The sequence below is a fragment of the Ambystoma mexicanum genome, chromosome 11 (assembly GCF_040938575.1).
Source record: "Ambystoma mexicanum isolate Mex_15411 chromosome 11, UKY_AmexF1_1, whole genome shotgun sequence".
Classification (NCBI taxonomy): Eukaryota; Metazoa; Chordata; class Amphibia; order Caudata; family Ambystomatidae; genus Ambystoma; species Ambystoma mexicanum.
In genome coordinates this window covers 1,311,233,870-1,311,260,991 of record NC_090934.1, presented here as the reverse complement: position 1 = coordinate 1,311,260,991, position 27,122 = coordinate 1,311,233,870, and the positions used below count along the sequence as shown (strand labels likewise).

Below are 27,122 nucleotides of genomic sequence, written 5' to 3'. Positions count from 1 at the left end.
ACCCCCCTTTTTACACAAATACTGGGCCGAAGAAGAGGGTGACAGAGTTACAGACTAAATCTCTCCCATCGTACTGGACATGTCCCGTTAATCTTGTCAAGCACTTTACACTAAGTGCATACATCTAATACCAATTAGCTCTCCTCACACGAATAAAAGGCAACAACCTAAGACACACTCTGAGCAAGGCGGATCACGAGTACGAGCAGAACTTCCGGGACGAAGGCACACCTACTGGAGCAGAGCAACGGACCAAGGGATGAGAGCAGTGGGCCTAAAACCCCAAGGGTTCCCTACTGGAGGTCGTTGCCTCCGACAGGCAGTGAAAGGCATGTGGAAAGGCCAGATCCCACAATTGAAGACTGCATTGTGTTTCAAGGATGCCAGTGACACTTCCTGGTGAATGGCAGAGTTGGGGAGGCGAGGCCAAGCCTGTGGTACTAACCTTGACTTGTGAATTGGAAATAGCAAAAAAAAGAAAGACGCACACAGCCGGTGAGTTGGCAAGCGACCTGAGAGACTGGTGTGTTTTAAAGCGAATGAAGTAGCAACATTATATCGCAAGTGAAGGCTGCATGCGTGTGGGTGAGATGCGAAGAAAGGCAGACCTGTGAATACACTTTGGAGTAAAGACAGATGCGGGGTCAGCGATACTAAGTAACAAAGTGGTCCGGCAAAAGGAAGTAGCCCACTCAAAAGTCTCTGTGAAAGGTACATTGATGCAGGGGTCTGTAAAGAGAGTCACGCACATTTCAAAAGTCTTCGACATCCGAAAATAGTCTGAGCCCGATTGAGGGAGACCCGAAGTAGAATAAGCTTGGGGAAAGAAGCCCCCTAATAAGTTTGTGTTGAACTTAGGTCTGAGCCTGACAGAGGAGGACCTACGTTCAACCTCATTTATTCTTTGAACACTGATTATTCCTGTACATATATTTCTCCTTTTTACACTTTTTGTACAAGAGATAGGATAGGCATTAGGTTTTGTTAGTATAGGCCATTTTGATTTGATGGACTCCACTAGCACTGTTTTGTTTATTGTTGGATGGGCGAGACTACTCCCGCCCCAACATTTTCAATAAAAGGTTTTACAAATTGTATCCATTGGGTCAGTGTTATATCATGCCTCCCCTACACTACACACATTGCCTTGCTACCCACAGTGTGAAGCAAACCGAAGTCTGGCTGATCATCCTCAGCTAGATCAAATGGATGTGTTCTGGGGCATCCATTGGGGACAAGAGACGAATCACAGTAAGGTCCAACAGGCAAGTGTTCCAGCCTTTTATGAAAGCATTCGCGACCACAGTTAGTTGGGGCCAACATTGCTGGAGCAATACCCCTTTGAGAAGTGTCACGCTGCCTGCCCCCAGACATCAGGAGCAGACCCATCTGCCCAGAATACAGGCACCCATGAGAACTCAGGGAGGCTCAAGGGATTGCCTAGGGGCTTTATGGACTCAGTCCTGGGCTGTTGACGCCAGGCTCATATTGCCTTTTTTTAAAACTAAGCAGGACATCCTGTAGAGAAATCATGTACAGGCCACCGTGAGGCCTTGAAGGGATTACTTTCTTCCAGGGACTATTTTTTCTTGGGTGTGGCACTGGAACTATTTTACCTGGGAACTACTTTATGGTGGCTATTTAAACCACTCCCGGAGAGCAGCACACGCTTCGCGTTATTCTGCATCTCTGCAGCGTAATGCTCACTGTGCCTGCAGCTCAGCACCAAGTCTACAGCTACATCCGCTTTGTTCTCGTGAACCGAACCTGCAAAAGAGAAGAGGAAAAGCAGATTAGAACAGGAGCCACACCATTAGTCGTCGCCTTCATCGGGGAGTCGCCGCACCTGTGAGGAAAAGAAAACATCTGTAACAGCTCTGCACGGTCAGCAGCAAAGCCGCGGCATACTCACCAATGCTCCTTTCATCCACATGATCCCGCGAGGCACTCTGTTGAAATTGCCGCTCGGAGCATCTGCATCTGCAAAAGAAAGAGAAAACAACAGGTGAGCTGAGCTCTGCAAAAGACATTCAAATTCATACTGCAAGATACTTACTTGGTACATTACCGCTCGAGGTGTCGCTAGTTATCTTCCTACGTCCCTCATTCCGGAGAAGCGCCACACCTGCAAAATATAGAGAGGACAATTGGTTAATCTCTTAATGAACAATATCGCTTGCTAAGATTAGTGCTTGGTGCAAAACTGACTCTTACCTTGGCGCTACCTCAATCCTTTCGGAGAAGGAACATTCACCTTGGGCCATTCTGCAAGGGAAGAAATATATAAAAGGAGCAAGAGTGAACTATAAGACAATCGAACTCTAAGACTTGCATTATACCTTGGATTGGCATAAAACTTACCTCAGAGTCATCTTTGTCTGAAAACTCTGCCATAAGCTTAGGGGCAAGTGAAGTTAACTGGTTTCTACGCACCCCTGCACGCCGACGCAGGATGGAGAGCCCATCCTTCCTAACAATAAGGTGAGACATGATGAGGGGACTACAATGTGGTTTCGGAAAAGACAAAGTTAACCCCTTTTACCACGGTCAGCTAATTACCATTTGTCTACTTTAGGAAAATCCTCCTACGTGCCAGACAGACGAAACTGAGTGGGCAAGTGCAGTCGCTCATCACTACTCTACGAGTCACATTGGTGGAGACCGCTGCAGTCCAGCTTCGTTCGGCGCCCCTGTGGAACCACCCAGAGTTATGCATCGAGGGTTGGAACCATGAGAGAACATCCCCCGGATCTGAGAATGCATTTGTAGACCGGGCTCCCTATAAAAGAAGCGTAAGAAGTTTCAACGACATCCAACTAAAATGGCCGGCGCACAGATGAAGGAGAGCCGGGACAGCAGGCAAGCCCAACAACCCCTGCGACAAATCATGTAGAAGGTGGCGTAGCGCTCAACAAGTGACAGTCAGCCCAGCAGAGCCCAAATACGGACACTGGAAAGCAAGGGCTGCACCGGGTGAATGAAGCACCCCTTCCACACAGTGAAGGGGATAATCGGTGAACGCGTGCAACGGTAGCCCGGGAGGAAGCTACATTACAGAAGATCCCCCCTGCAGAGGCTAATTGCAAGGAACAGAGAAAAGGGGCTGCGTCGGCTGAGGGAGACACCTCTCCCCCATGCAGCGAAGAAGACAAACGGTGAGCGCATCCAGTGATAGCCCAGTAAGACGTTACACTGTGGACAAGGGCAAAGACACAGAGCAAGACCAGGAAATCTGCCTTTTGGAAACAGTGGTAAGAAAAGGAATAGAAAGTGGACCTCGTAACAGCAGAGGCCCGAGCCTGAAAAGTATTCCTCACAGCCTAACGGCCCTATGAATATAGAAAGTTGCAGACCCAGCGGAGAGCCAAAACGAGTGGAGGGGGCGCAGATCCAGAAATTAAAAGGCCACCCGGTTGGGAGAGAATAACATATCAAAATAAAAGGAAGCAAGTGCCCCAGGGTGAATACTCCACAACACTCCACAGTCACAAAGAAAGGAACTGTAAAATCAGTGGGAGAGGCCCAGTGTGGGAACATTCTATAGCAACAAAGTAAGGAACTGCAGTGGGGAAATTATTGCAAGTGGGAGAGACACTGAGATAGAACTGTGAGGCTATAAAACAGACGGAGAAGCCCAGCAGCTAACACCCTATCTGAAGGGGGAAGAAAACACACTGAAAGAAGGGGGGCCAAGAGCCCCAATGCTTGCCCCCCCCCTTGCAGACCTCTCCTGCAGAAGAGAGGGGAAGAGAAGTGGAAACCATCATCCAAAAGGGCAGGCAAAAGAGGGGGTGAGAACCGAAAGGTCAGAATGGCAAAGCACTTGAACAAACTGAAGGGCCCTCCCTCGGGCGACATCAAGGTCACGATGCAGAATCAGGATCCTGAAAGGAGACCGCAACAGACCGCAGCACAAATTCACTTGCCCGCAAGCTCAGAGACGTGTCTAGAGGGGGAGGACCCACCCATGAGTCGTTCGGATCTGCAGGAAATGCTTGTTATTAGCCTCACCAAGTCCATCACAGATCTGAACAAGCGAGTGTTGGCAATTGAGAACAGGGTGGAAGAGACAGAGACGACACTCTACGAGCAAGGATACAAGCAAAGAGAACTGGCCAAGCGAATGGACTCATTAGAGCAACAAATGGAATGGGCTGTAGCCAGGCAAGAGGAGAGTGAAAATAGATCTCAAAGGAATAATATAAGACTTAGGGGAATACCAACGGTGGTCCCCAGAAGCTGAATTACATGATTATGTTCAGGCACTATTTCAACAGGTGCTGGGAGACCCCAAGGGCGAGAAAGTAATGCTGGACAGAAAGCATAGAATATACAACGCCTATCAGCAAAAGAAAAACCTGGTGGCGAATGTGCTCACAAGAGTGCACTTGTTTCGGGCGAAGCAACAGATTTTTAAAGCTTCACAAGGAATAGACTCAATCAGGTTCTGGGACTCGCACATCACTATCAGGACATGGCCCAAGCTACATTTTTGAGACGAAAGGGACTTTGGGTAGTCACAACCTGGTTACAAGACAGAGGAGTCCGCTACAGATGGACTTTCCCGTGTGGATTTTAATTCGAACATCACATAGCAAAGGAGGAGGAGGAAATGGCGGACCTGATGAATAAGGACGACAACCCACGTTCAAAAGACCCATCGCCTGAGAGAGAGTCTGAAAAACGCCCAGGCCGTACAACATGAAGGAAGGATGGCGACAGGGGTGTCTCCTTACCCAAAAGGAAGGGGGAAAGGTCTAAAGCATAATGCTGACACTTGAAGAGGACTGCAAGGTGAGATGTAGGAGATACATAAGCATGACAGAGCTTCCTGGGGGGGAAAAGAAGAATAAATGAAGAACTCATACGGAAGGGTCAGAGAAAGAAGGATATGGGGGTCCACTGGCTGCAGGGGAGGGGGGCACAGGGTCAGATAGAGACCCTGATTGGTTCATCCACCAGGACTAGGTGTTACAACTGGTGGAATATGCATAAGAATCATAAGTTGGAGATGTTGGGTGAGGGGGTTCCGGTTGAGTTACTTTCTTTTTTTAATGGCTAACTATATGGCTCAGATCTTATTTGGGACCGGGAACAAAAACAAAGGGCAACGGCAAACAGGAGCTCTACAACCCCTCGAGTATGGCTGACATCCGAATGGGAATCCTGAATGTTCAGGGTCTAAATTCACCAATGAAACGCAGCTCCATACCAAGACGGCTATTAGACCTTCAACCATCTGTGGTATTCCTACAGGAAACACACCTATCTGCAGATGAAAGGGGGATGACACTGCGCTTTCCCCAAACAATATTTAGCAACAAGCGTGACAAAAAATAGGGGGGGTGGCAATTTTAGGAGCTTCGCTGACATTTCGGAAGCAGTTCTGTTATGGGGACCCAGATGGGAGATATTTGGAACTCAAAGGCACCATGGGAAGTCAGATATTTACTTTAACAGCACTATATGGCCTAAATGAAAAGCAGGAATTTTTCCTGGGACCGTGCTTTAGAAAATAGGCAGTTGGTGGGAGGAGACTTTAACTGCGTCAAGGACCCCATGATAGATAAAACATTGCCCCCTACAGTTAATGAAAATAGGAATCGGCAGACCTTGCGGAAATTCTTCCGAGACATAGACCTAATAGAGGCCTGGAGATTCTTCCACAACACTGAAAGGGACTATACACATTGTCAGAAGTGCACAAGGGATACTCGAGGACAGTTATGGTCCTAGTGTCATCAACATTAATCCCCCAAATAATATCAATTGACATTGGAGTCAAGTGTCTCACGGACCATGCTCCGGTGATACGAAAAATCGAGATGCATGGGGGTAAACATGTGGGCAAGAAACAAGAGATGTTCCTGGGCTTGTTCGGGTGAACGTGCCCTGATCAGCCATTTGTCCAGTTAAGAGTAGACGTGAATCCCCCTCTCCTGAGACTTGCTACCACCACTGCCATTAACTTGGTGAAAAACCTCGGGTGGAAGTCAGCCTGAATGGCAGAACTCAATCGAAAATGAGAACCGTCAATGGCGAACCTCGGGTACTTCCTGTGCTTGTGATGGATTGGCATATGAAAGTAAGAATCCTGAAGGTCCAACAATACCATCCAATCCTGGAGCTGAAGGGCCTGAAGGATCTGAGAAAGTGTGACCATCTTGGACTCGTCCTTCCTGAGTAACTTGTTCAAGCATCTCAAGTCCAAGACAGGTCTCAGTCCTCCGTCCTTCTTGGGGATTAGGAAATAGGGAGAATACATCCACTGTTCCTCTCCATCACAGGTACAGGTTCTATAGCACCTTTCCCTAGCAGGGTCAACATTCCCTGCAACAGGAATGGATCTGGAACATTTAGAGAATGGTTTCCCGGTGGATGATCCCGAGGTTTCTCTATAAAGGAGAGGCAGTAACCCTGGGCTACTGTTTCCAGTAACCATGCATCCGCAGTAATACCTCCCAATTCTTTCAGCTGCTGTGATAGTCTGCCTCCCACCGGGGTGTCGTGAGTCAAGACCTCAGAGTGGTTTTGAGGCGGCTGAAGCAGCAGCCTATGGTAAAGACACCACAGTTTGGACAGGTTTTGCACCTCTCCCTCGTCCACTACAAGGTAATCTTCTCTGTCCTCTTTGACCAGCCTGCCTTCTCGCTCTTCCAACTGAGTAGCAGCAAAAAGACCTACCCCTCCAAGATGATCCACTGGAGTGAAAAGGCTGTGGCTGCCTGACTGTGGCACTTAAGGACATGGATGCCACCTTTGAGGTCTGCAGCTTTTCAACGCTTTTGTTAGCCTCATTTCCAAATAAATGGGAGCCGTCAAAGGGCATGTTAAGGGGTCTGGATTGTACATCAGATGCAAATCCTGACTTCAACGATGCAAATCTGAGCATGACAGTGCTTGTCGCCATGGCCCTGCTGATGCTGTCCAGTGTCCAGACGCAATTGGAGAGACTCGCACATGGCCTGCTTGCCATCCCTTATCAGGTTCATGAAGCCTTCCTTTTCCTCACCCTAAGGGATGTGATCAGCCGCCATCACTTTGCAGTCCCACTGGGTAAATCTGAACTTTGCAAGGACACGTGTAGAATTAGCAGACTTTAAAGCCATGCTGCTAGCAGAAAAGCCTTTCTTTGCCCAAGAGTCAATGTGTTTGTCATCCCTATCAGGGGGAATGGTTGGGTACGCGGCTTGCTTGGAGGCAGATGTAGCTGCTTGTTAATCTAGGTTTTCCAGAGTTGGATGCATTGACAGGTATCCAGGGTAGCAACTGGAGGGCATGTATTTTTTTTGTCCAGGTTTTGTTTACTGCAGGGCTAGACTCTGGAGCCTCCCAGTTTGCTGCAACCCTTTTTTGAAGTGCCACATGGAATGGTAATATTGGGTCATAATGAGTGCCTTTGTCCAATATGTCGTCAGGTTGTCTTGTTCAAATTCTGGAGTTGGTTTACTCCATCCCAGGAATTCCACCTCTCTGAACATTAGGCTTCTGCATGATGCATCCGCATGATCAGCCGGGTCCGGTTTCTCGAAATCTAGTTCCGGGCATCTGTCTACCCAACTAGCTGGCTATAGGGTGTCATATAGCTCCCTAACTAGTCTCTTCTGAAATTAAACATCAGGTACATTAGTATTTATTTTTATCCAATTGGGAGACACCATGGAGGGGCATCATCTGAGGTTTCATAGCCCTCATATACAGATGTTAAGGATCTAAAAAAAAAAAAAATCCTTTTTAGGTAAAGGTTTAAAAACATTTTCCTGGCTTTGTGGTAAAGGCGTCAAAGAACGTACAGCCGGCGTCTATTTTTTTTATCAGCGTCGACGTCATCGATGGCTTGACTTTGGTCTTGTGCTTCGAGGGACTTGACCCTCGACTCAATGACAATTTCTCCTCTTGTAGAGTACTCAAAGACTCTTGAGTAGTCTTAGGCTTACGACACGGGCTCAACGGCACGCTGGGTTTTGCCTTGGCGTCATGCTTGTCAACAACCGTAGCATGGCCACTTTTCTTTTGTTCCGAGGAGGACGGGGCCTGTTCCTCATAGATTTTGCACATTTTCTCCCTAAAGAGTTCCCACTCCTCTGGAGGAGGATTCAGTCGGGCAGACTATGCTTCTTTTAGATGAGGAAGAAGGTGATCTATGCATTCTCTTTGATTTTTTCAATGATGACGAGGAGTGGCCGCTCCTCGAGTCGGATAATTTTTTTGGCAGAAGAGGAAATCTCTTGACTCGTGGGATGACCCAAATTTTGATGGAGTGGACAGGGATTTGGGGACAAATCTACCCACCGAAAGTAGTCCGTGAGATGCTCGACGCCCAGGCACCAGATGCATATCTTATGCGGGTCTGTGATGGACATCTTGATTCCGCATTTTAGGCACTTTTTGAAGCCAGTCTTCGGAGCTGAAGACAAGGCCCTTTTCAAAATGTTTTCTGAAGTGTGCCGTAATTCTCAAGCAATTGAATTCACTGAAAAACGGAACTGAAGCCAGTGGGCGATGCAAGTGGTAAATGTACTCGACGATGATGTCAGCCAAAATGGAAGCCCTCGAGGGAAATCGAGTCGACCGTCTTGATGCACAGCAGCCTCTACTGAGAGAATTCTTTTTCCGAAGCAGCTAAAGCTGGAAACAAAGATGTCATCAGATGAGAAATACGTAGGAGGAAACAATCCATTCGAATTTGCAATTATATATGTTCCTGAAGCATGCAGAGTATGTAGAAAAAAGGAACTGTGGTCATGGAGCCTTAGGGCTCCATTTATACCACCTCCCTGATGTCATATCCAGCATGGGACACGTACAGTGCTGAGCAGAGTCAAAGTGGAATGGCGCCTTGCCGCTGGTGGTAAAAAAGTGTACAAAAAGGTAGCTGGAGCCGGAGATAGAATATCATAGAGGAGGAATCCATGACAGGAAATAATTTATTAGACGTCCATTGACGAATGCATTAGAAGTCCTCCTTCATATACTACAAGAGTGATGCCTTTTTTTGCCACGAGACACCTACATTTGGAATTGGGATTTATAAAGGGAGACTTGCCGTTGTGCTGCTTGTGAACCAAGATCCTGAATTTAAGATCATGAATCTGTCTTTCTATTCCCTAAAATTAAGGGGGCCCGGGTTTTGAGTGAGTCAACATGAAAGAAACTGCATTCAATAAATCCAGATAAAGCACTTAAAATTCAAACTTGATTTATTTATTAGTTAAATAAAGATATATGTTGTGGTTGACATTGATGTACTCAAAAAGCATACATGTAGGTAGGCCTATAGTGAGAAACACAACAATTTGCTTTATAATTCTGTGTTAAGTAACAAAATGAATGTGACCTTTTCCAACAAAGGACGTTTAATGGTCCATACTGCCATCATGTATTATACGAGAATCCAACTTGTATGACATTTCATATATATATCCCCAAGCATTATTAGACTTTCTCTGAAGATTCTTCTACAGGTATATCTTATTTTCTCATATGAATAACGTACAGGGTGATGAGACTGTATAGCATGCAAACCAATATGAGCAAGATAGTTCAAATGAGCAAATGTTTACTTCTAACAGTACTAGAAGGTCAAAGCTATGGCAAAATGCAGTATAGATTACTATAATGTGCTGATAGCCATCGATAAACATGCTATTCACTTACTTGCTTAGTTATCACATCAAGTTCAATTATGCAACCTGGTCGAGCAGTAGATTGCTGGCTTACAATGTTAAAAACTTCTCCAATCAATTTCTGAAGCAAGGAAAAACAGATTAATGATTCAAAGGATTGCATTTTGTACATAAAACTACAATATAAGTATTTTTAGACTCATGCCTTTCGTTTCACATTAAATCTGAACAAATGTATGTTCTATTTGGTTACATTTGTATGGTAATCCTATTGCAGATACAGTATTTTATCTGTGAGAAGAGTTACATGAGAAATCATATTCAAACAATTTCTAACTTAAAACTGATAAGTTTTAAATTCTCTAGCACACACAAATTTAATGAACACTATCAAACTTTATCAATAGCAATACAGTGAGATTTTAGAAGTTAGATATCCTACTATGAAGGATGCTAGGTAGCACTGCCATATCAAAGATACAGTGTGCTTGGGCCTCCCAACAGCAGGGTTTATAAAAAAAATAAAAGTCAACCGGTAACAAGATTAGAATATCCCTAATCAGCTGAGTTTAGTTTAATGAGAACCAGAGCTAGTCTGTTTCAACAGTAAACACTGTGCAAGGTAGCAGATTGACAAGATCCACACAACTGCAGAAGTGAGTTTGTCCACTTTATTCACTGACAGAAGGTGAGAGAAAACCATATAGAGAGTGGAGTTTTATGTAAACAAATCAAGAATCCCCTCTTGGGTGTGGCCTAAATAATGCAGTTTTTGGGTTTTCACTTTTGTGGGTTAGTGGTTGCCAAACCCATGCCAGGATCTCTACATCCAAATAGAGTTTCTGGGGTACAGTGTCCAGTCGCCACTCTGCCACAGGCCCTCTTCAGAGGGCTTTAGTATCCTGCCTGCTGTTTGTAATTCATAGAAGGATAGTCCATAGTACACTGCTCATGTACCTGGGGTTATCATACCTTAGTTCACTATGAGGGTTAAGGTGGCCATCTAATCCAGTTCCTCATTTATTTTCTCTGAAGATACACAATGCCCTTCCAACTATCAGGGCTGTTTCGCTTTCCTCTTTCTGTACAGGATATGGTGCCCTTCTCATAAGTAAGGATTCTTGCTCTCCCTTTTCTCTGTCCTAAGAGTTATAGTACCCTTCTCACACTTTGTGCTCCTGGGTTCTGTGGGTTGATGTTTTTTTTTCCCCAGGTTTCTCTACCTCTCAGAACCTAGCTGCTTCTGTGGTGTCAGGGTTCTCCAAGCGTGTGTCCTTCTATGCCTCACCCTTCTCTGAAGTGCGGTTAGCATAGGACTCCTATAGTGGAATGCTGGGCTTCTCAAGGTTGCCCCAACTCTTGGCTTCCCTACTGTTTCCTCCTGAAATGAAATTGTTCTATCTCCGTCAGAGGCCTGTCTTGCAATCACATCTCTCACTGGCTGAAATTGGCTGAATATACTCTTTCAGTAATGTGTATTTCTTAACCACACCAATGGTTCCTTCTTCTTGCTGCCCAAGTTCATCAAGTGGTCTGCAAATCTTTTTAGGTCCGGTGGAAGTTCTGTATTTACTATGTTCAATACACAGGAGTTAATTCGTCCATCTCCACACTAAAATGGCATGGGTGTACTGATTCAGATGGAACTTTAATGTTTTCTCTTTGATGAACCCTTTCCTTCTCACACTGTACCCTTTTACACTGAGCCACTGTTCACTGGAGCTGCGGAAGGAGGCGGGGGGATACTGGGGGGAACACAAATGACTTCTCAGCTTGTAAACTCCATTTTCAATGACACCAGTATGCCAGATATGGATGGGTTGTTCAGCAGCTAACGTTGATAATCTCTGTATCTCCTTTCCTCATTAACCCACATATAGGCAGTCATTGAATGTCCAGAATGCGCCGTTAGACACCTCCATGACATACATGTCTTTGTGCAAGATGGGGCGTAGATCCGTGGAGGAAGGGGATCCCTGCAACATCCCCATTATACTGACTCCAAGGCGCTTGCAGGTCTGGCTAGTTAGCGCTCGTAAAATCTTGCTACCATAGATTCATCCAGGTCCTCTGATGAAGGTTTAAACTTCAGCACAATTTACTTCTGAATTTTTTCTGTTAACTTGTATGCATATGTGCTAAAAACAACTCTTGACTGTGTTTAAAGGGTTGGAACTATGTATAGGAAGTGAGATACTGAATAATCTCAACATCTCCTGTTTTTGCTTTTGAACAAAGTAAACTAAATTGATTTTTGTATGGAGTAATGTTTGATCAATACTAGTTTTGCTTGACAGCATTAAATTGTATTTTTCTTCAATTGAAACCAGGCTGCTTGAAATTTTTTAAACTTTTTTTTTTGTTTATTGATTTCGACATTCTCACCATACAATGTACTGACAAGGTTACATTTCAACAGTCATATACAGTTTCATGTCAATTTCTCCCATCCCCCCAACTATCCCATCCCTACCCCTAGCCTAACACACTTCAGCCTCCTTAGCTTCTCCTATGGGCACCTCGCCATCCCACTCTCCAGTAGGGCTTTCCCTTCCCGGGTCAGCCTGTACAGACCCCGACAGCGTGGCTACCAAGTGTTCTCAGGCCATCACGTGTCTCCTTCATCCTCTCACCCCATGCTCACTGCCGCACTCCACACTACTGTTTCAGCATCTGCCCATTTCTGCAGGTCCCGCCACCAAGATTCTACTTTAGGTCTGTTGCTCGTCTTACCGGCACATCACTATCCTGCGTTTAGCCAGTATATATGTCAAATCCTTAAGTTTACTCACATGTTTGAATTTACTCGGCCTGGGGAACCCTCCCACCATACGTGCCCAAAGGGTTTCCACGTCCAAATGTATCTCTTTTCCTGCTAAGAGGTAAGCCACAACCCCCAAGAATCTCCTTATTTCCTGGCATGCCCAGAACATATGTATCATCCCCACATCCACCTCCCCGCATTTCGGACATGTCTGTGTTCTAGCATTGTTAAACTTGGCTATCTTCTTCAGCGTCATATATGCCCTTGAGTAACATATAACTAAATCTGTTGCAACCTCGCGTTCCTCGACACTTTCTTGTGGTATCTCTGTGCCCTGGCCCAAAGTGCATCTTCCATCAGCTCTGCTGCCTCTTCTTCCCACCCTCGTCTCGTCTGAATTACCTCCTTCCCAACTTTCGACATCAATAGTTTGTATATTCGGGAGACCTCGTGGCCTCCGTCCGATACATCACAAAATGTCTCAATGGCAGCATCCGGCTGTTGGGTCAACTCTGCTCTGTCCACATACCTTTTATCATTTTTACCAGTCTAACGTAAGTGATATATTGTCCTTGATGTAGCCCTGTATCCTCTCTTAGTGTATCAAACTATCACCTTCCAGTCTTGCCATACATCCCCTAGGTTCACAATACCCGACGTTTCCAATGCCCTCTGATGGTCCTCCTCATTTGTACATCCATCCCTTCCAGTGCCACCAGCGGTATCTGTGGGGAGCACGGGAATGGATTTCCCATTACCCGGCAGGTTCTCCACCACATATTCCTACCCAGCTCAAGCAATCTAGTCCCGGTTTCCAGTTGCAATTTAGGAAACCACATCCATTCATTCAGAAAATAAGGAGTGCACTCTGCTCTTAACAATTTGGTCTCTGGTGTAGGATCCTCTGATGACCACCTTGCCACATAATGTAGTTGGCTGGCTAAGAAATACACTTCAAAATTAGGCGACTTAATGCCCCCTTGCTCGTATGGGTTTTGTAACTTCCACAAAGCTATTCTATTTCTAGAGTCGTGCCATATGACCCCCCTACATATACTCTTAACTTTGGCAAAGAACCGCTTGGGTATCATTAATGGGATGTTTGCAAAGTAGTGTAATAACCTGGGCAGTACCACCATCATCAATAGTGCCACCCTCCCCATCACAGTTAATGGTAGCCTGGCTCCAAATGTCATGCTGTTTTTAATTTTGGCTACATCCTTTTCTGTGTTTTGTTCATGCTCAACCTCCACATCCACATGCTTATCCCAACCTCCTCATATTGCTGCCTTAAATATATCGCATGGGGTTCGAGTGCTAAAATAAAAAGCATCGGGGCCACAGGCATCCTTGTAGGGTACCTCTGCTCAGTGTCCACTGGTCCGATATAATCATTGCTGTTTTAACAAAAGCTAATGGTTTGCTGTATAATAATTGTGCCCACTTCAGATAAGCGGGTTCAATCCCATATCCCCTCAAGACCGGCATCAGCCAGGGCCATTTGACTGACTCTAAGGCTTTCACCACGTCCAGTCAGACTACTGCTACCTCTTGAGTCCCCTTCCGTCTGATGTATAACATGATGCAGCCTTCTGAGGTTGTCGGATATACCTCTGCTCGGGAAATACCCAGTCTGGTCAGTGTGTGTACGTTTATCTATAACTGGTCTCAGTCTATTGGCCATCACTGCTGTAAGTATCTTACTGTCCTGATTGAGCATCGATAGCGGTATGTATGATCCGCAGTCTGTGCCGGTTTATTGGGTTTGAGGAGCAGAATGATAATTGCTTCCCTGAGAGATTCGGGCAACATGCCTCTTTCAAACATCTCATTCAACATAGATAGCATTGGGGGCTGCAGATCTGCCCTATATGTTTTATAGAATTCATTTGTGAGCCCATCCGCCCCTGGAGTCTTATTAGTGGGCAGATCCTGAATCACTCGTTCCAGCTCTTCCAATGAAGTGGGGCCTCTAGGTTCTCCCAGTCTGCTGCCTCTAGTTTGGGTAGGTGAATCTCAGTCAGTGTTTCCACCACATCAATTTCCTCCTCCTTGATAGTGTCTGTAAATAATTTTTGATAATACTCCAAGAAGCATTTGTTTACTCCTTCCTGGGTGTCTAGTGTCTGCCCATCCATCCCTCGCACTTCTCTGATTGTTTGTCTAGGGGGTCTCGCTTTTATATAACCTGGCTAGTAGTCTGCCCGGCTTGTCTCCTTCTGTGTGCTGCTGCTCTACATATTTTTTATACTTTAAGTTACATAGTCTCTCCCAGTGATCCCTGCAATCCTGTTGCAATTGACATATGGTCTCAGTCTCCTCAAGGAAGCACACCACCTTCATTTCAGTTTCCATTCTCTTTTCTGTGTCTTGCAGTTTCTGTAGTACACCACCTTGTAGCCCTTTCAATTTGGATATTGCTGCCCCCCCCCCCTCACCACAACCTTAAATGCCTCCCATGATGTCCCAGCAGATCTTACGCTGCCAGTATTGTGTTCAAAGTACACCCGTATTTCCTCCCTCAGATCTTCTCTAAACACTATCTTTCAATATCTCAGCCCTGAGTCTCCACGTTGGGATTTTTCACCCTAGGTGGCGTGTTCTGCCATGTTATTACTAATGGTGCATGGTCTGAGAGGACCGTGGCCTTGTATTCTGCTCTCCCTATCTCTCCCATTATCTCTGTTGTAACAAATATATAATCTAACCGGGTGTGCACGTTTTGTGGGGCAGAGTAGTGTGAATATTCTCTGCTTTGTGGTTGTGTTCTCCATACATCTAATCGAACATCACTTAATAGAGCCCCCAAAGCCATCGCCACTGGGGTAGGCCTGGTGACCTCATCTGATCTATCGAGCTTTGGATCCAGGGTGCAGTTGAGGCCACCCCCCCAATATAACTGCCCGTCTATATATGGGCTAATCTTTACATACGGGTTCTTAAAGTAAGCAGTGGTATCCTGATTCGGAGCATAGATGTTAATTTTTTTTTTTTATTGGTTTGTTACAAACCATTAAAAAGAGATCCTCAAAAGACCAAGATTAGCAAACAAATTTGAGGTCCAAACAAATTTCGCAAATAATAAACAAAGGGAGGTAAAAAAACATGCTTTTCAGACTTCGGCAGAGGTGTAACAATAGTTTAGACAAAGAAACATACTAAAACCAGAAACTTAAATTATATCAATATGCCTAGTTAGTTATGTTGCTAGGTCAACTTCTGCCTTTAACAGTTTTTTCCATTAAATCAAGGAAGAACGTTAACTCAATTGTTAAACTACGGTCCGAGTCTTGGAGGGATTCTCTCCACCACTCATCCAAAGACAGTGATGGTTTTGCCAGAATGAACCTTCCCAGATGCTGTGTGCGTTCTTGTCTCAATTTTGGGCATGTTAGTGTTAGGTGCTTCAAGGTTTCATTGTTTTCTCCACAGCGACGACATGATCGATATACTGTGCCCTCTACTTCCCGTATACTCAAGTTTTCCGGTGTGGGAAATTGGTTTAGTCGGTACTTCATAAAAATGAATCTGCGATTTTTCTCTGGAAATTTTTGTAGATACGGCTGAATCACGTTCAATTTTCTCTCTTCATTGGGCATCAATTTCATGATTCTGTATTTTTTACGAGAGTCACCAGTATCTATCCAATCTTGAGTCCAAAGCATTGATTTGACATTGTTCGGGTTTTCTTGTAGTAATCTTGCATCCGCTCCTATGTCGCTCACATTTTTTCACAGCGTTGAGCCCACAATGACAAAACAGTATCACAATGTCCTTTAGATGGGTCTTTTAGGATATTGTATTGTGGTTGGCGATTCCCTGCAGTTGTTTTACAATTTTCATTGAGCGCGTTCCTCGAAATCCTTCCGTTAATGGATAGGAGACTGAGCTTGTGTCTTATGCACGCAGTAGGCACGGCCAAAGGTAGTCGCAGCACCTTGGGCCAAAAAAAGAGTGTTCCAGTGAGGCACACACTTCTGCAGGGCATCCAAAAGCACAATCCGCTCCATAAATTAGTGCCAGAATGACCTTCATTTTATTGAAGGTCAGTACAGGTTTTAATGAATGTTTACCATATTTCTTGTTCACAATGCAAGCTTGCGCTGTTAATTGCTTGCATTTATCCTTTACTTTTACAACCCAAGGAGCATTGTTGATACTTGAGCTCAAAAGCATACCTAGATACATCGATTGTTTTCTTAGCTCTATTTTTCCTTCACCCAACTTCCAAATGAACTTTTTTTTCCCTGGTAGATTCTTTGTTCTTTTATAGATTTTGAAGAATTAACATTTCAGGTGTTTGCGTGTTCACGCTTAAACCATTTTTTTGAATATAGTGATCTAGGATGCAGAGTTTGCGGACCTATCAGGGTCAGGTCCAAAAGGACTAAATCATCCGCATACAGTAAACAGTTGACTTCTTTTCCATTCACTTTTGGAGGGAATGTGTTCGCATTTGCATAGGCCTCACCCAAGTCTGAGATGAATAAGTTGATGATTATCGAGGCTAGAGGGCAACCTTGTTTGACTCCTCAACAGGTTTTTATTGGATGAGACAAGGTGCCCCTTTTATCCAACCTTATTCTTATTTCGGTATTGGTATGCAAAGCTTTTATCGCTAGTAGTAGGCTATTGGGGCATTTCCAGTCATACATCTTCCTCCAAAGCAATTCTCTGTCAATACTGTCGAATGCTAAGGACATGTCTACAAACGCCAGATAGATCTTTTTATCTCTTCTTATTGCATCCATTTCAAGTATGTTTAGCAGCAAAAGATTTAGGCCACATCCTACACCTTTAACGAAGCCCGATTGTCGGCAATCCAAGTGGTCAGTATCTTGGATCCACTTGAGAAGTTGTTTCTGCAGTTGAGTGGCAAATATTTTTCCCAGAACATCCAACAAGGCGATTGGCCAATCATTTTTAGGTTCTGCTCTGTTGCCTTTTTTATATATTGGTATAACAATTGCTGTTTTCCAGCTTGCAGGAATTGTCCCTTCGTTAGCAATTGTTGAGAACAATTTCACTAGGAAGTCGGCCCACTCTTCCGGGTTTTGTTTGATTATAAAGTTGGTTAGACCAGGTCGCAGTGCCGTAGAAGAGGAGCTTCGTTGGATGCTCATTAGGATGTCTTCTCTTTCAAAGTGAATGTCCCAATTTGCCAGTCGAGGTAATGGTGGATCAGTGGTGGTACTTTTTTTCTCATACACTGTGTGAAAGTGTTTGGTCCAGTCACTTTACTCTCACCATATTTGCTTGGATTGCGTCTTGGCGACAATTGATGTTATTTATGAGTTTCCAGAACTCAGAAGAGTTCTCGTTAAGACTAGCAAGCATGGATTCACTGTCTTGTTGGAACATGATTGCTTTATGGGAAATTTGCCAATTTTTATATTTCTGTTTACTGGTTTTATTTGTCTTCTTTTGTTATTCCATTTTAAGTTGTTTGTGTTGCCTTAGTTCTTTTCGTAGTTGTTGTTTTCCTTTGAGGACTTGTTCATCGTAGTAGTGTTTGGGTTGGAACGAAGATCTTTTTGGACCATTGTCTGTGGTCTTAAACTGATCCAGAAGGCAGGTGCATTCTACTTTCTTATTTGTCACATCACTTAAGAACTTGTAATATAGTTCAGTGAGGATCTTTACTTCCTGTGGCTTTATTCTTAAACATGATCTGTTAGGTTCTACTGCAACTGGATTATTCCATTGCTGAGGTTTTGTGATATTTGATACCTGGATCGATAGTTTAAGTTGACTATGATCACTATTTGAATCAGCTGTAACTTTTAGTGACACTGCTCGTTGGTGTACATTTTCTGAGATAAAGAAGTAATCTATGGTAGATGACTGCTTCACACTTCTCCAAGTTTTCTCTGGAGGGGTATCACCTGTGATGTTTCCATTCACCATAGTTATGTTTCTTTCCTCAAGATCGGTACAACATATTTTGGCCAGTTTTTGTAGTGGTTTTTGAGTTCCGGGGTCATTTTTAGTCTCATTAATGCAAGCTAAATTCAGGTCTCCACAACAGATTATAGTCTGTTCTTGGTGGATACTATTTATTTCATTGATTAAGTCACACACCATTTGTATGAATTTAAATCCTCCAGCAATTTTATGGTGCCAGTAAAGGTTAATGTGGATTTGAATAATATTATTTGCTTCATTTTTTGCGGCAACCATCGTGTACTGTATAAATGGTGTGTGGTTTGATGATTTTACCAGTTTCCAACCAGAGTTTTTCCTGATCATTGTCAAAAGCCCAGCAGACGGACGACCCTTAATTCTGGTTATAGCTGGATTTATTGCTAGCTCATAATCATCGGAAATCGGGCAGTTGGCCATCCATGTTTCTTGGAGACAGATGAGGGTTAAGTCATCACTCCATCTTCTTGTTTTATTGAACAGGTGAGTGAAACCTCTGGTGTTCTAAGATAAGATGTTAATGTTAGGGCCTGCTGGCCCTTGTTGGCATTAGCTTGAATGCCCACCCAGAACTCCTGCCAGCCAATTCCAGTTTGTGTTCTTGGCTTGTTTCGATGCACCCTGTACTGGACTGTTTTAATTTTTCAGGGTATTGACATTTCCATGTATCGTGATTTTAATTTGTTCACCAGGTGTATAGAGTGTATGAGTTTCAGAGCTTTTGTTCATTTCTATCGGAGGTCTAGAAATCTGAGTGGCTATGTGGTCCATTTCCATCGAGTCATAAGAAGCCACAGTCCTCTGAATAGTTTTAGCTTGATTATTGACCGCTCCTTCATCCTCTCTTGATGATTCCTTGGGTATTACAGCTGATGGTGATACCACAACTTCTTCATGAATGTCAAAGCCCAAAGATAACAAGAAGTGGACCGCGTTCAGAAGGAGGTCACATATTAGTCTGGAATCTATGTGAAGCCTGACTGTCATTCTGTTGACCATTAACAAACTCAACAGTGTGGATGTCATTTGATTCTATGGAATGAAGACCAGGCACATGGTGAAGTAGGCGTAGTACGTTGTTTCTATTTAACATTAGGCCATCCTTTGTGTCCACAATTCGTTCAAGAATCAGGACATATGTTCCCGATTTTTTCTGTTCCTCAACACATGGACTGTTTTTTTGTTTTGAACTTCCTTGTGTTCTGTCATTTCTGCCATAGGTTGTTTTTAGTGTGAGGTCTCTCGGGCAGATTTGTCTAGGAGCAGAACAAGATGGAGCATTGGACCCATGATTTGACAGGGCACCCTTCACACTCACTTCATCAATTAAGGATCTTGAGGGATTTCTGTCATTTAGAGTTTTTGGCAAGCCGCATAATGCTCCTTGCCTCTTTCTTTTCTCGTCCATAGTCTCAAACATGGGTTCTGACTGTGTTGTGTTTAGTACTTTAGTAACATCCATGGGCAGGACCAGTTGGCAGATTCTTCTACATCTTGAAGATTCTTCAATAGGTTTTGACGTTGGATTATCTTCATTCTGTGCTACAATAGGTTTGACACAATTTTCTGCTGTTTGCACATCATTATCTTCATGGCATGAGTGTTCTTCGTATGTAGATAGATTTAGGAGCTCACTCTGTGTGATTTCCAGTCTTCTCCACAGAAGCCCTCCAAATGGTGCCACTCTGTCTGGGGTCAACAGGATGTGTGGGAGGGGGATTAGGCACCCTGGACTGAGTCGCCTTGGAAACTCAAGTCGTACTCTTGTGTGATAGGGCCAGTGGTGAGCCGCCCGGCTCACGACTTAGCATGTTTGAGTGACAGCTAGGCTGATGAATGGGGGTTTTGCTGCATAAAATCAGGGCTTTGGGGACTGGAACTTCAGAAGTCACCACAGGACCTAAAGAATCCGAAGAGGGGAGAAGCTGAGCCATCTACGACGACGACACCACCGGTGGAGCCCTGCTGTACGAACTCACCACTTCCCTGACGACAGAGGAGATGATCTTCCAGGAGAGTCTTCTTCCCCTTGAGCTGGTGGGACCAACCAGTTCGCCTTTTTCACCTTCCTGGATCGTCTTGTGGTCGAATCGCCCGTGCCAAGCACCCGGGCGGCTGGATAGCCACGCTTCACCACTACCACGAATAAAAGGGTCGTACCTTTTAACCAGGAAACTCCGCGGCTGGTTTCTTCCCTGGCAGTGCAACAACCTCCAGCTTTCCTCCACGTCGAGATCATCTCTTCCCCTGGACAAAGCTCTGACTTGCACCCGCTGCCAGGAACAACTGCCCCCGCTGGAGCTTTCTCACCATTTCAGGTACTGTGTCCCGCCTGGTCTCCCTTGCAACAGACTGTCCAAGGTGTCCCGTAAATCCTTGACTCTCTATCCTGGGGTGACCTTGGACCTGCAAACTTTACCTTTCTGAACTGATCCAACCTCTTGACTTTTCTGAAAAGAATTTGAGTGCATTTCCAATGTGTGATCTTGGGCACATTCCGCCTTGCTCTCTCCAAGAGTGGGCCTGGCCTATGAACTTTTTGCTCTACAGTAGACCCTGCCTTTCTTGACTTGTTGTGGTTTCTTAAAAGTGTTGGTACTGTGTTATTTTCCTATTCTGCCTTTTCTCTCCCTTTTTGAACAAATTATTGGAGTGCTATCTACGGTTACGCGCTCACCTCTGTTTTGCTAAATAAGTGGTGTCTTAACCTAGACTTTTCGAATAATTAACTAGGGAGGTGTGTATACTTATAGTGACTGTGTTTGAACTTGCTTGACATATTAGTGCCAGTGTATTTTTACAAGTGTGTTTTTAAATAAATAATTATTTACTTTTATACCAAAGCTCTGGTCAGTGTTTGCTTGTGATACTGTATTTTTAGTCCTATTGTGTATACTCTATATACTGCCTAACTCTTCTTGAGAGAAGTCTGACTGCTCAGCCACAGCTACCAGGTAAATCTGGGTGGTGCAGACTGCTACCAATTGGGTTTACTGATTACTCCTGTAGTCTTAAACTTTTTGCAGTGGTCCCTAAGGGAACTGCACAGGTTTCTGCCTAACACTTAATCAAGGGAGCCATTGCAATTGTCAATGATGACATGACAAAAAGTCTAAAGTCATTTAACGCTTCCATGATTAATTTCTGGACATGGGCATCTCTCGTAATTCGATTTGAAGTAGGTCTGTGAAGCATACATTTTGCTTTTGACTCATTCTGTCGTAATTCTGGAGAGTTCTCCATGGATTCATCGTTTGTAGATGACTCGGACCGCTCTTCTGTGCTCAATATTTCAGGCGCATTGGATGAATATCTCACACTCTGCTGGTTGGTCACTGTTTTTGGGGGAGTTGTTTTATTGCATAGCCTGGTTCTATTCTGTGAGCATTGAAATGGAGGCGACAAGCTTGAAGCCACACGTCTTCTTTTTCTAGCGCCCACTGGCCAGTAGTTCCAGGGAGTGGGTTCTTTTACGGGGAGCGAAGATGGTTCATGTGGCCTCCAGGGCTCATTCTTATGTTCCTCCATGTTGGGTTTTGGATCACTGGAGGAAGGTGGTTTTGAAGTTAAGGACCGATTCAATTCCGTTAGGTCTAACAGTAGCTTGTTCACAATGGCCAGTGAGTTTCGCCTTTCGGCGGGAGACTGCGAAGTTTCCCTCTGTGGGTTGTTCTTTAGCGGAGGTGCGGGATCTGCATTCTCCTGCGAGCGTACGCTTACCACCTCCTCTTGACAAATGTCCACATTGAGTGTTTCTTGAGCTATTAATGAAGCGCTGCCAGACGCGGCAGCAGCACACGTCCCGGCCGCGTCCGACAGTCCCAACACCACAGGTAGGTGATCGTTGAGTCTCACTATCTTTGGGTCTTTTGGGGAGAGGTGTGTTTGCTGGGAATGGGGAATACTTTGTGGATTATGTAAACAGTCACTCGGATCGACACTCATATTATCATACACATCTGCATTATTTTACGCATCTGATTCACCTGAGCTAATATTTTGAACCTGTTCTCAAGGTAAGGAAATTACAGGGGCGGTACGGGAGGAGTTACACTGTAATTTTCTTACTTGTGGAGCCCCGAAGGCCGCTTCTAGCCGGCTCATGATGTCAGATGAACTTTCGGCTCCACCTCGCTCGGTATGCCGCAGCTGTAACCGTGTTAGCGGATGGTAGATTTTTCGCTTGTCACGATTCATATTGCAAAAGTAGTAGAGTGGAGCCTGGCAAGCCTCGTGAGATAATGTTCACCTCTGTGTTCCACTAACCCTTTTACCAACACCATCCTTCCGTCCGTCTCTATATTGGACTGTAATAGTTTAAACGGGACATGGGGTGCTATCCATGTTATAAACTCTCTGGCATAAATCGAGTATGTTGCTCCTATAGTAGTCCCTTTCCATTTCCTCACCACCACCTCCTGCTTATCTCTGGTGAAATGTGTTTCTTGTAAACATGCAATATCTATTTTGTGTCTTCTCCGGTACATCATGACTTTATTCCGTTTGATATAATTGTTTAACCCTCTCACATTCCAAGTCAGTATTTTAAGGTCTCCCATCTCATCCGTTTCCCACTCCACCTGACTCCCCCCCGCCCTCCTCTCATTATTCAGTGGCTTGTAGGCTCTTCCCTTCTTGGCACACCAAACCTCTCACCTATCCCCCGCTTAAACACCCCAGCTACCACCCCTCCCCCCACCCTCCATCCCCCAAAATGATGCCCAGCTCCAGCCCTGGATCTCATGCCACCCCGCATCTAGTCCCTTTCTCAGTCCTAGCTGATACTCCGGGCTCCGCAGGGGGAATACCGCCCTACCAGTATCCCTTCTAACTATCGGGGGTGCTAACGCGTTCCTTCGGTCCTCCGGTTATCACCTTACAGTAAATGTAGGCTTTATATACGTATAATTTGCCTCTGGGCACCCCATATTGCATTATAAATTCTAGTCCAAAGTCAATGTCATCACAATGGGTATCTTCCCCTCCGGCCAGGTCTCAATACTTTCCTGCGGCACGCTCATTTACTTCTTAGGGCTGCTCCTCATTTGGTCCTCTGCCCCTGCCGAGCAGTTCTGTGCGTCAAGCCAAGGTGCTGTGTCATCCGGAGTATCAAAAAAGTGTGCCTTACTGTTGTGTAGCAATTCAGTTTTGCCGGGTACAGCAACATGTATTTGTAGCCGGCCTCTCGTAACCTTCTTTTGACGGCCACATAGCTCAGTTGCTGTCATTGTATCAAAAAGGTGTAGTCTGGGTATGCCGTGACGGTCGCCAATCCTCTTCTTATGGTCCCCCCCTTTACGGAAGTGTTCCAAAATCTTTTCTCTATCTTTATAGTTCAGTACCTTCGCTATGAGCAGACAGGGAGGTGCTCCTGGCTGCGGCCGCCTTGCCGGGGCTCTGTGGGCTCTCTCTACTGTAAATCCTTGGGTGAGTGCTCCTCCGCTTACCTCCTGTAGCAACATATTCTCAACATAGTCGGTTGGGTTTGAGCCTTCGTCTCCCTCTGGGAGCCTTACGATACGAATTTCCGCCTCCTCCACCCTGTTCTCTAGGTTGTGCACTCTCTGCTGCAGTACAGAAACCTCCTCAGCATTTGTCGTGCAGGTGTCTGCATTGGCTTTCGCATCCTTCTCCAGTTCACCTGCGTGCTCCGCCCGCTTCCTAACATCTTTCTACAACAAATTGACGTTCACGCTCACTGCATCAATTTCCAATTCTAGTGAGGTTCTCAAGTCTGTTATGACCGTGTCAATCTCACACTCCCATGACGTCTTCAGTTCTGCAATGGCTTCTAGGATCTCCTGATCACTTCGCATATGGGTCACCTCTCCTTGTGCATCCGGCTTCTTGGGTTTCACCACAACCCTCATTGGAGACGATTTGGCTAAATCCTCCATCGTTGATTGTTTTCCTTTCAGTTTGCTCCCTTTTGGTCACCATTTGCACTGTCAACAACGTATGAACTCTGTCTCCGGTGTGGGGTGGTGTGGGGTCTCCTAGGTCACACGACACAGCGGCACTTGTCGCTCAGCCTTGTGCCACTCCTGCCTGCGGTCTCGTGTGTGCACTAGTCCATTTGACCAGGTCTGACATGGCACTTCTGACTGCGTAGTGTGTTGCCACAGGATCGCTCTTCTTCCCACTTCCGTTGTCTTGTGTCTGTCGTAGAGGGGCCCCCCAGGAGCACCCTCGCTAGATGATCCTCACATTAATGTCCAACTCATTCACTTCTCCCACTGACTTCACTCTGTTACTGGCACTCCGCCTCTTGGGGTGCCAATCCTCACGTATCAGTATATCCGCTCCGGGTGCTTCTGACACTGGGTCTCACCTTCCGCTACACAGTCAGAAGACCCTTTTATACTTGTGGTGGTGACACTCCGTTGCGTGCATTCAGCAGCTCCTCCTCGGTAGAGCGTATCTCAGTGCATGCGGATGGCGCTGCCTATTGCGTTTATCAGCCTAACGCAGCATGCCACAGCAATGGAATTGACAATTTCCTCTGTGTCAGCTGCTGTTAGGGAGAATTCTCATAAATGGCTGATTTCCCTTTCCTAATGGGTCCCTCAGCAGCTATGCTGGATTTCTAGGATTTTTTTTTTTTACCTGGTAAGAGTGTGAGCCTTTTTTCCCACTCTTACATATGTTTTGCTGTGTGTGTTTGCACTTTTTGTGCGATATTGAGCAGTGGAGCCTCACCTACTCCATGGCCTAATTTTTATGTGTGTTACACAGCACTTTCAGTGCAGTGACACAGGGTTGTCTTTGAGACTTCCCATCGACTCCATTTTCTGGGGCTGACTACTGTCCCCCAGAAAAGGGTAAAGTTGCCATTAACTTTACCTTAGTCATTTTAAACCACACACCCAGTACGCCCCATCTTACATGGTGTATTGGAAAGGGTTAACTCTTATCCCTTTTTTATGTGCATCTTGGAGCAGTGTTTCACTCCCTTTACATTAAGACTTGGCTGGTGGCAGTGGTATCTACCCTAACCTTTCTACCGCAATTATCTTATATAAACGGGATATTGTTTTAGGCTATTATATTAGCCTCAAACATAAACCCGCTTGACCAAATACATTTTATTTTGGCTCCGGCTGGGTTTATTCGCCATTTCTTTTTGTTAAAGTCTTTCTCGCGTTTTTCTCTGCGCGCCAAACTGGGATGACTCCTTGGTTTGCTGTCTTTTTGCGGACTTCTGCACAGAAGCCCTTCTTAAGGCGCCTGAAAGTCTAGGTAGGCAGGATGCGAGGGAGGGATCTTCGGACCTCTGCCATGGGTTCCCTTGGTAACCCAAGTCGTTTGATTGGCTGAGGGGACTGTCCTTGCCAGGACTGTTGTGTGATTGACAGCCAGGCTGTATGAATGGGGAAAACTGCATAAAAAGCATGTCTCTGGGACTGGAAAGGCAGAACCAACGAGGAACTGGCAGAAGAGGACCCATACAACGACTGCCCCACCCGGTGAAGCCCTGCTGCAGGCCAGAATCTCCAGAATCCGACAACAGAGAAGATCCTCCAGGAAACTTCTTCCCCTGAGCTGGTGGGACCAACCAGTTCGCACAAACTATAAGCCAGGACCCCTCCTCTGGTCGAATTTGCTGTACAGAGCTACAGTGGGCCAGATAGCCAGGAAGGTCGGACCCTGCTTGGGTTTTAAGGAGCGCATCTTTTATTCGTTGCTTTGCTCTGCTGCTGGTTTCTTCCCTGGGTAGTGCAGGACCCTCCAGTCTTCCTAGTTCTTGTGAGTCCGACAGTCGCTTCAGTAACCGTGAGCCTGCAGGATCTACCAGGAACGTCCGCCTCAGCTACAGCTCCCTCTCTGTTTTAAGGTACTGTGCAAATCAGGCTGTCCATTTCGTTCAACAGCGGTGAAAGTGTTTGAAATCTTTCTCCAATCCAAGGGGTTGTCCTTCTCTTCTCTTTGAACTAACCTCGTCCGGAAACCGTGCTACGAACTTTACTGCGAACTACTCTGAACTGTGTGATCTTGAGCAAAAGGCTTTTGACCCATTGACTTTGGCCCTTAGCCTTTTCTACCTGATTCTATCTCTGTAGTTCCTCTTGTTCAATTGCCCTGAGTACTTACCTGTTGGTTTGACCTAATTTCTAATAACTTTGTTTTTCCCTCCCTTTTAAATTGCTGGAGTATCATTTTGCTCCCACTTCATTTTGTGAGCTTAACTTGTCTGGAATTTAAGGGAAGTGGTGTGGTGTATTAAGAGTTTGATTTTTAGACTGCTTATAATAGTGTAATGTTAAACAACTGAAGAGTGAAATAAATGTATATTCTTTTACCTGAAAACCTTGAGTCAGTGTTTGCCTGAATCATAGTAATTGCTGCTCACTTACTCTTGAGATAAGTCTGGCTGCTCCGCTACTGCTACCACTACCACTATAACTGTATTACAGGCTTGTACCAAAGTTCAAATTGTACTGTCAGTTGTAGTCTTAATGGTGTGTGGTGTTCCCAAAGGGTACTGCATATAACTCTGCCTAACAGCTGCCATTCCAGAACTGCATATATGACCGGGCCACGGACTCTATCTCAATGACGCTTGTCTTCAGGAAGCACTCTCCATTAGCCCACTGTGTCACTGGCATGCTGCTGCACTATACAAGCCATTTTGCTTGTCACGCTAGGCCGCACTCACCAGCTGATCCATTCTTTATGGCAGCAGTATACGATTCCTCTTTCCGCTCATCGTTCCTGTTTTGTGCATGCTCCACACTGCAGCGCATATGAGCTGCTCTGTTGTCCATTCGATATTTACATATTAGACTGCATCTGTGCTCACTCCAGGTGCC

At 45.2% G+C, this 27,122-nt stretch overlaps 1 protein-coding gene across 4 annotated transcripts in view; it reads right to left on the bottom strand.

The window, feature by feature from the left end:
• DMXL2 (Dmx like 2) overlaps nucleotides 1-27,122 on the bottom strand; it is a 2,950,233-nt gene that overhangs the window by 2,007,938 nt on the left and 915,173 nt on the right. For all 4 annotated transcript variants that reach the window (XR_011279824.1, XR_011279825.1, XM_069624807.1 and 1 more), the window contains exon 14: nucleotides 9,658-9,747. Coding sequence is in view for 2 of the 4 variants with exons in the window: in XM_069624807.1 (XP_069480908.1) it covers nucleotides 9,658-9,747 (90 nt within the window). In the remaining 2 variants the exon portion in view is untranslated. The remainder of the gene's footprint in view (nucleotides 1-9,657; nucleotides 9,748-27,122) is intronic.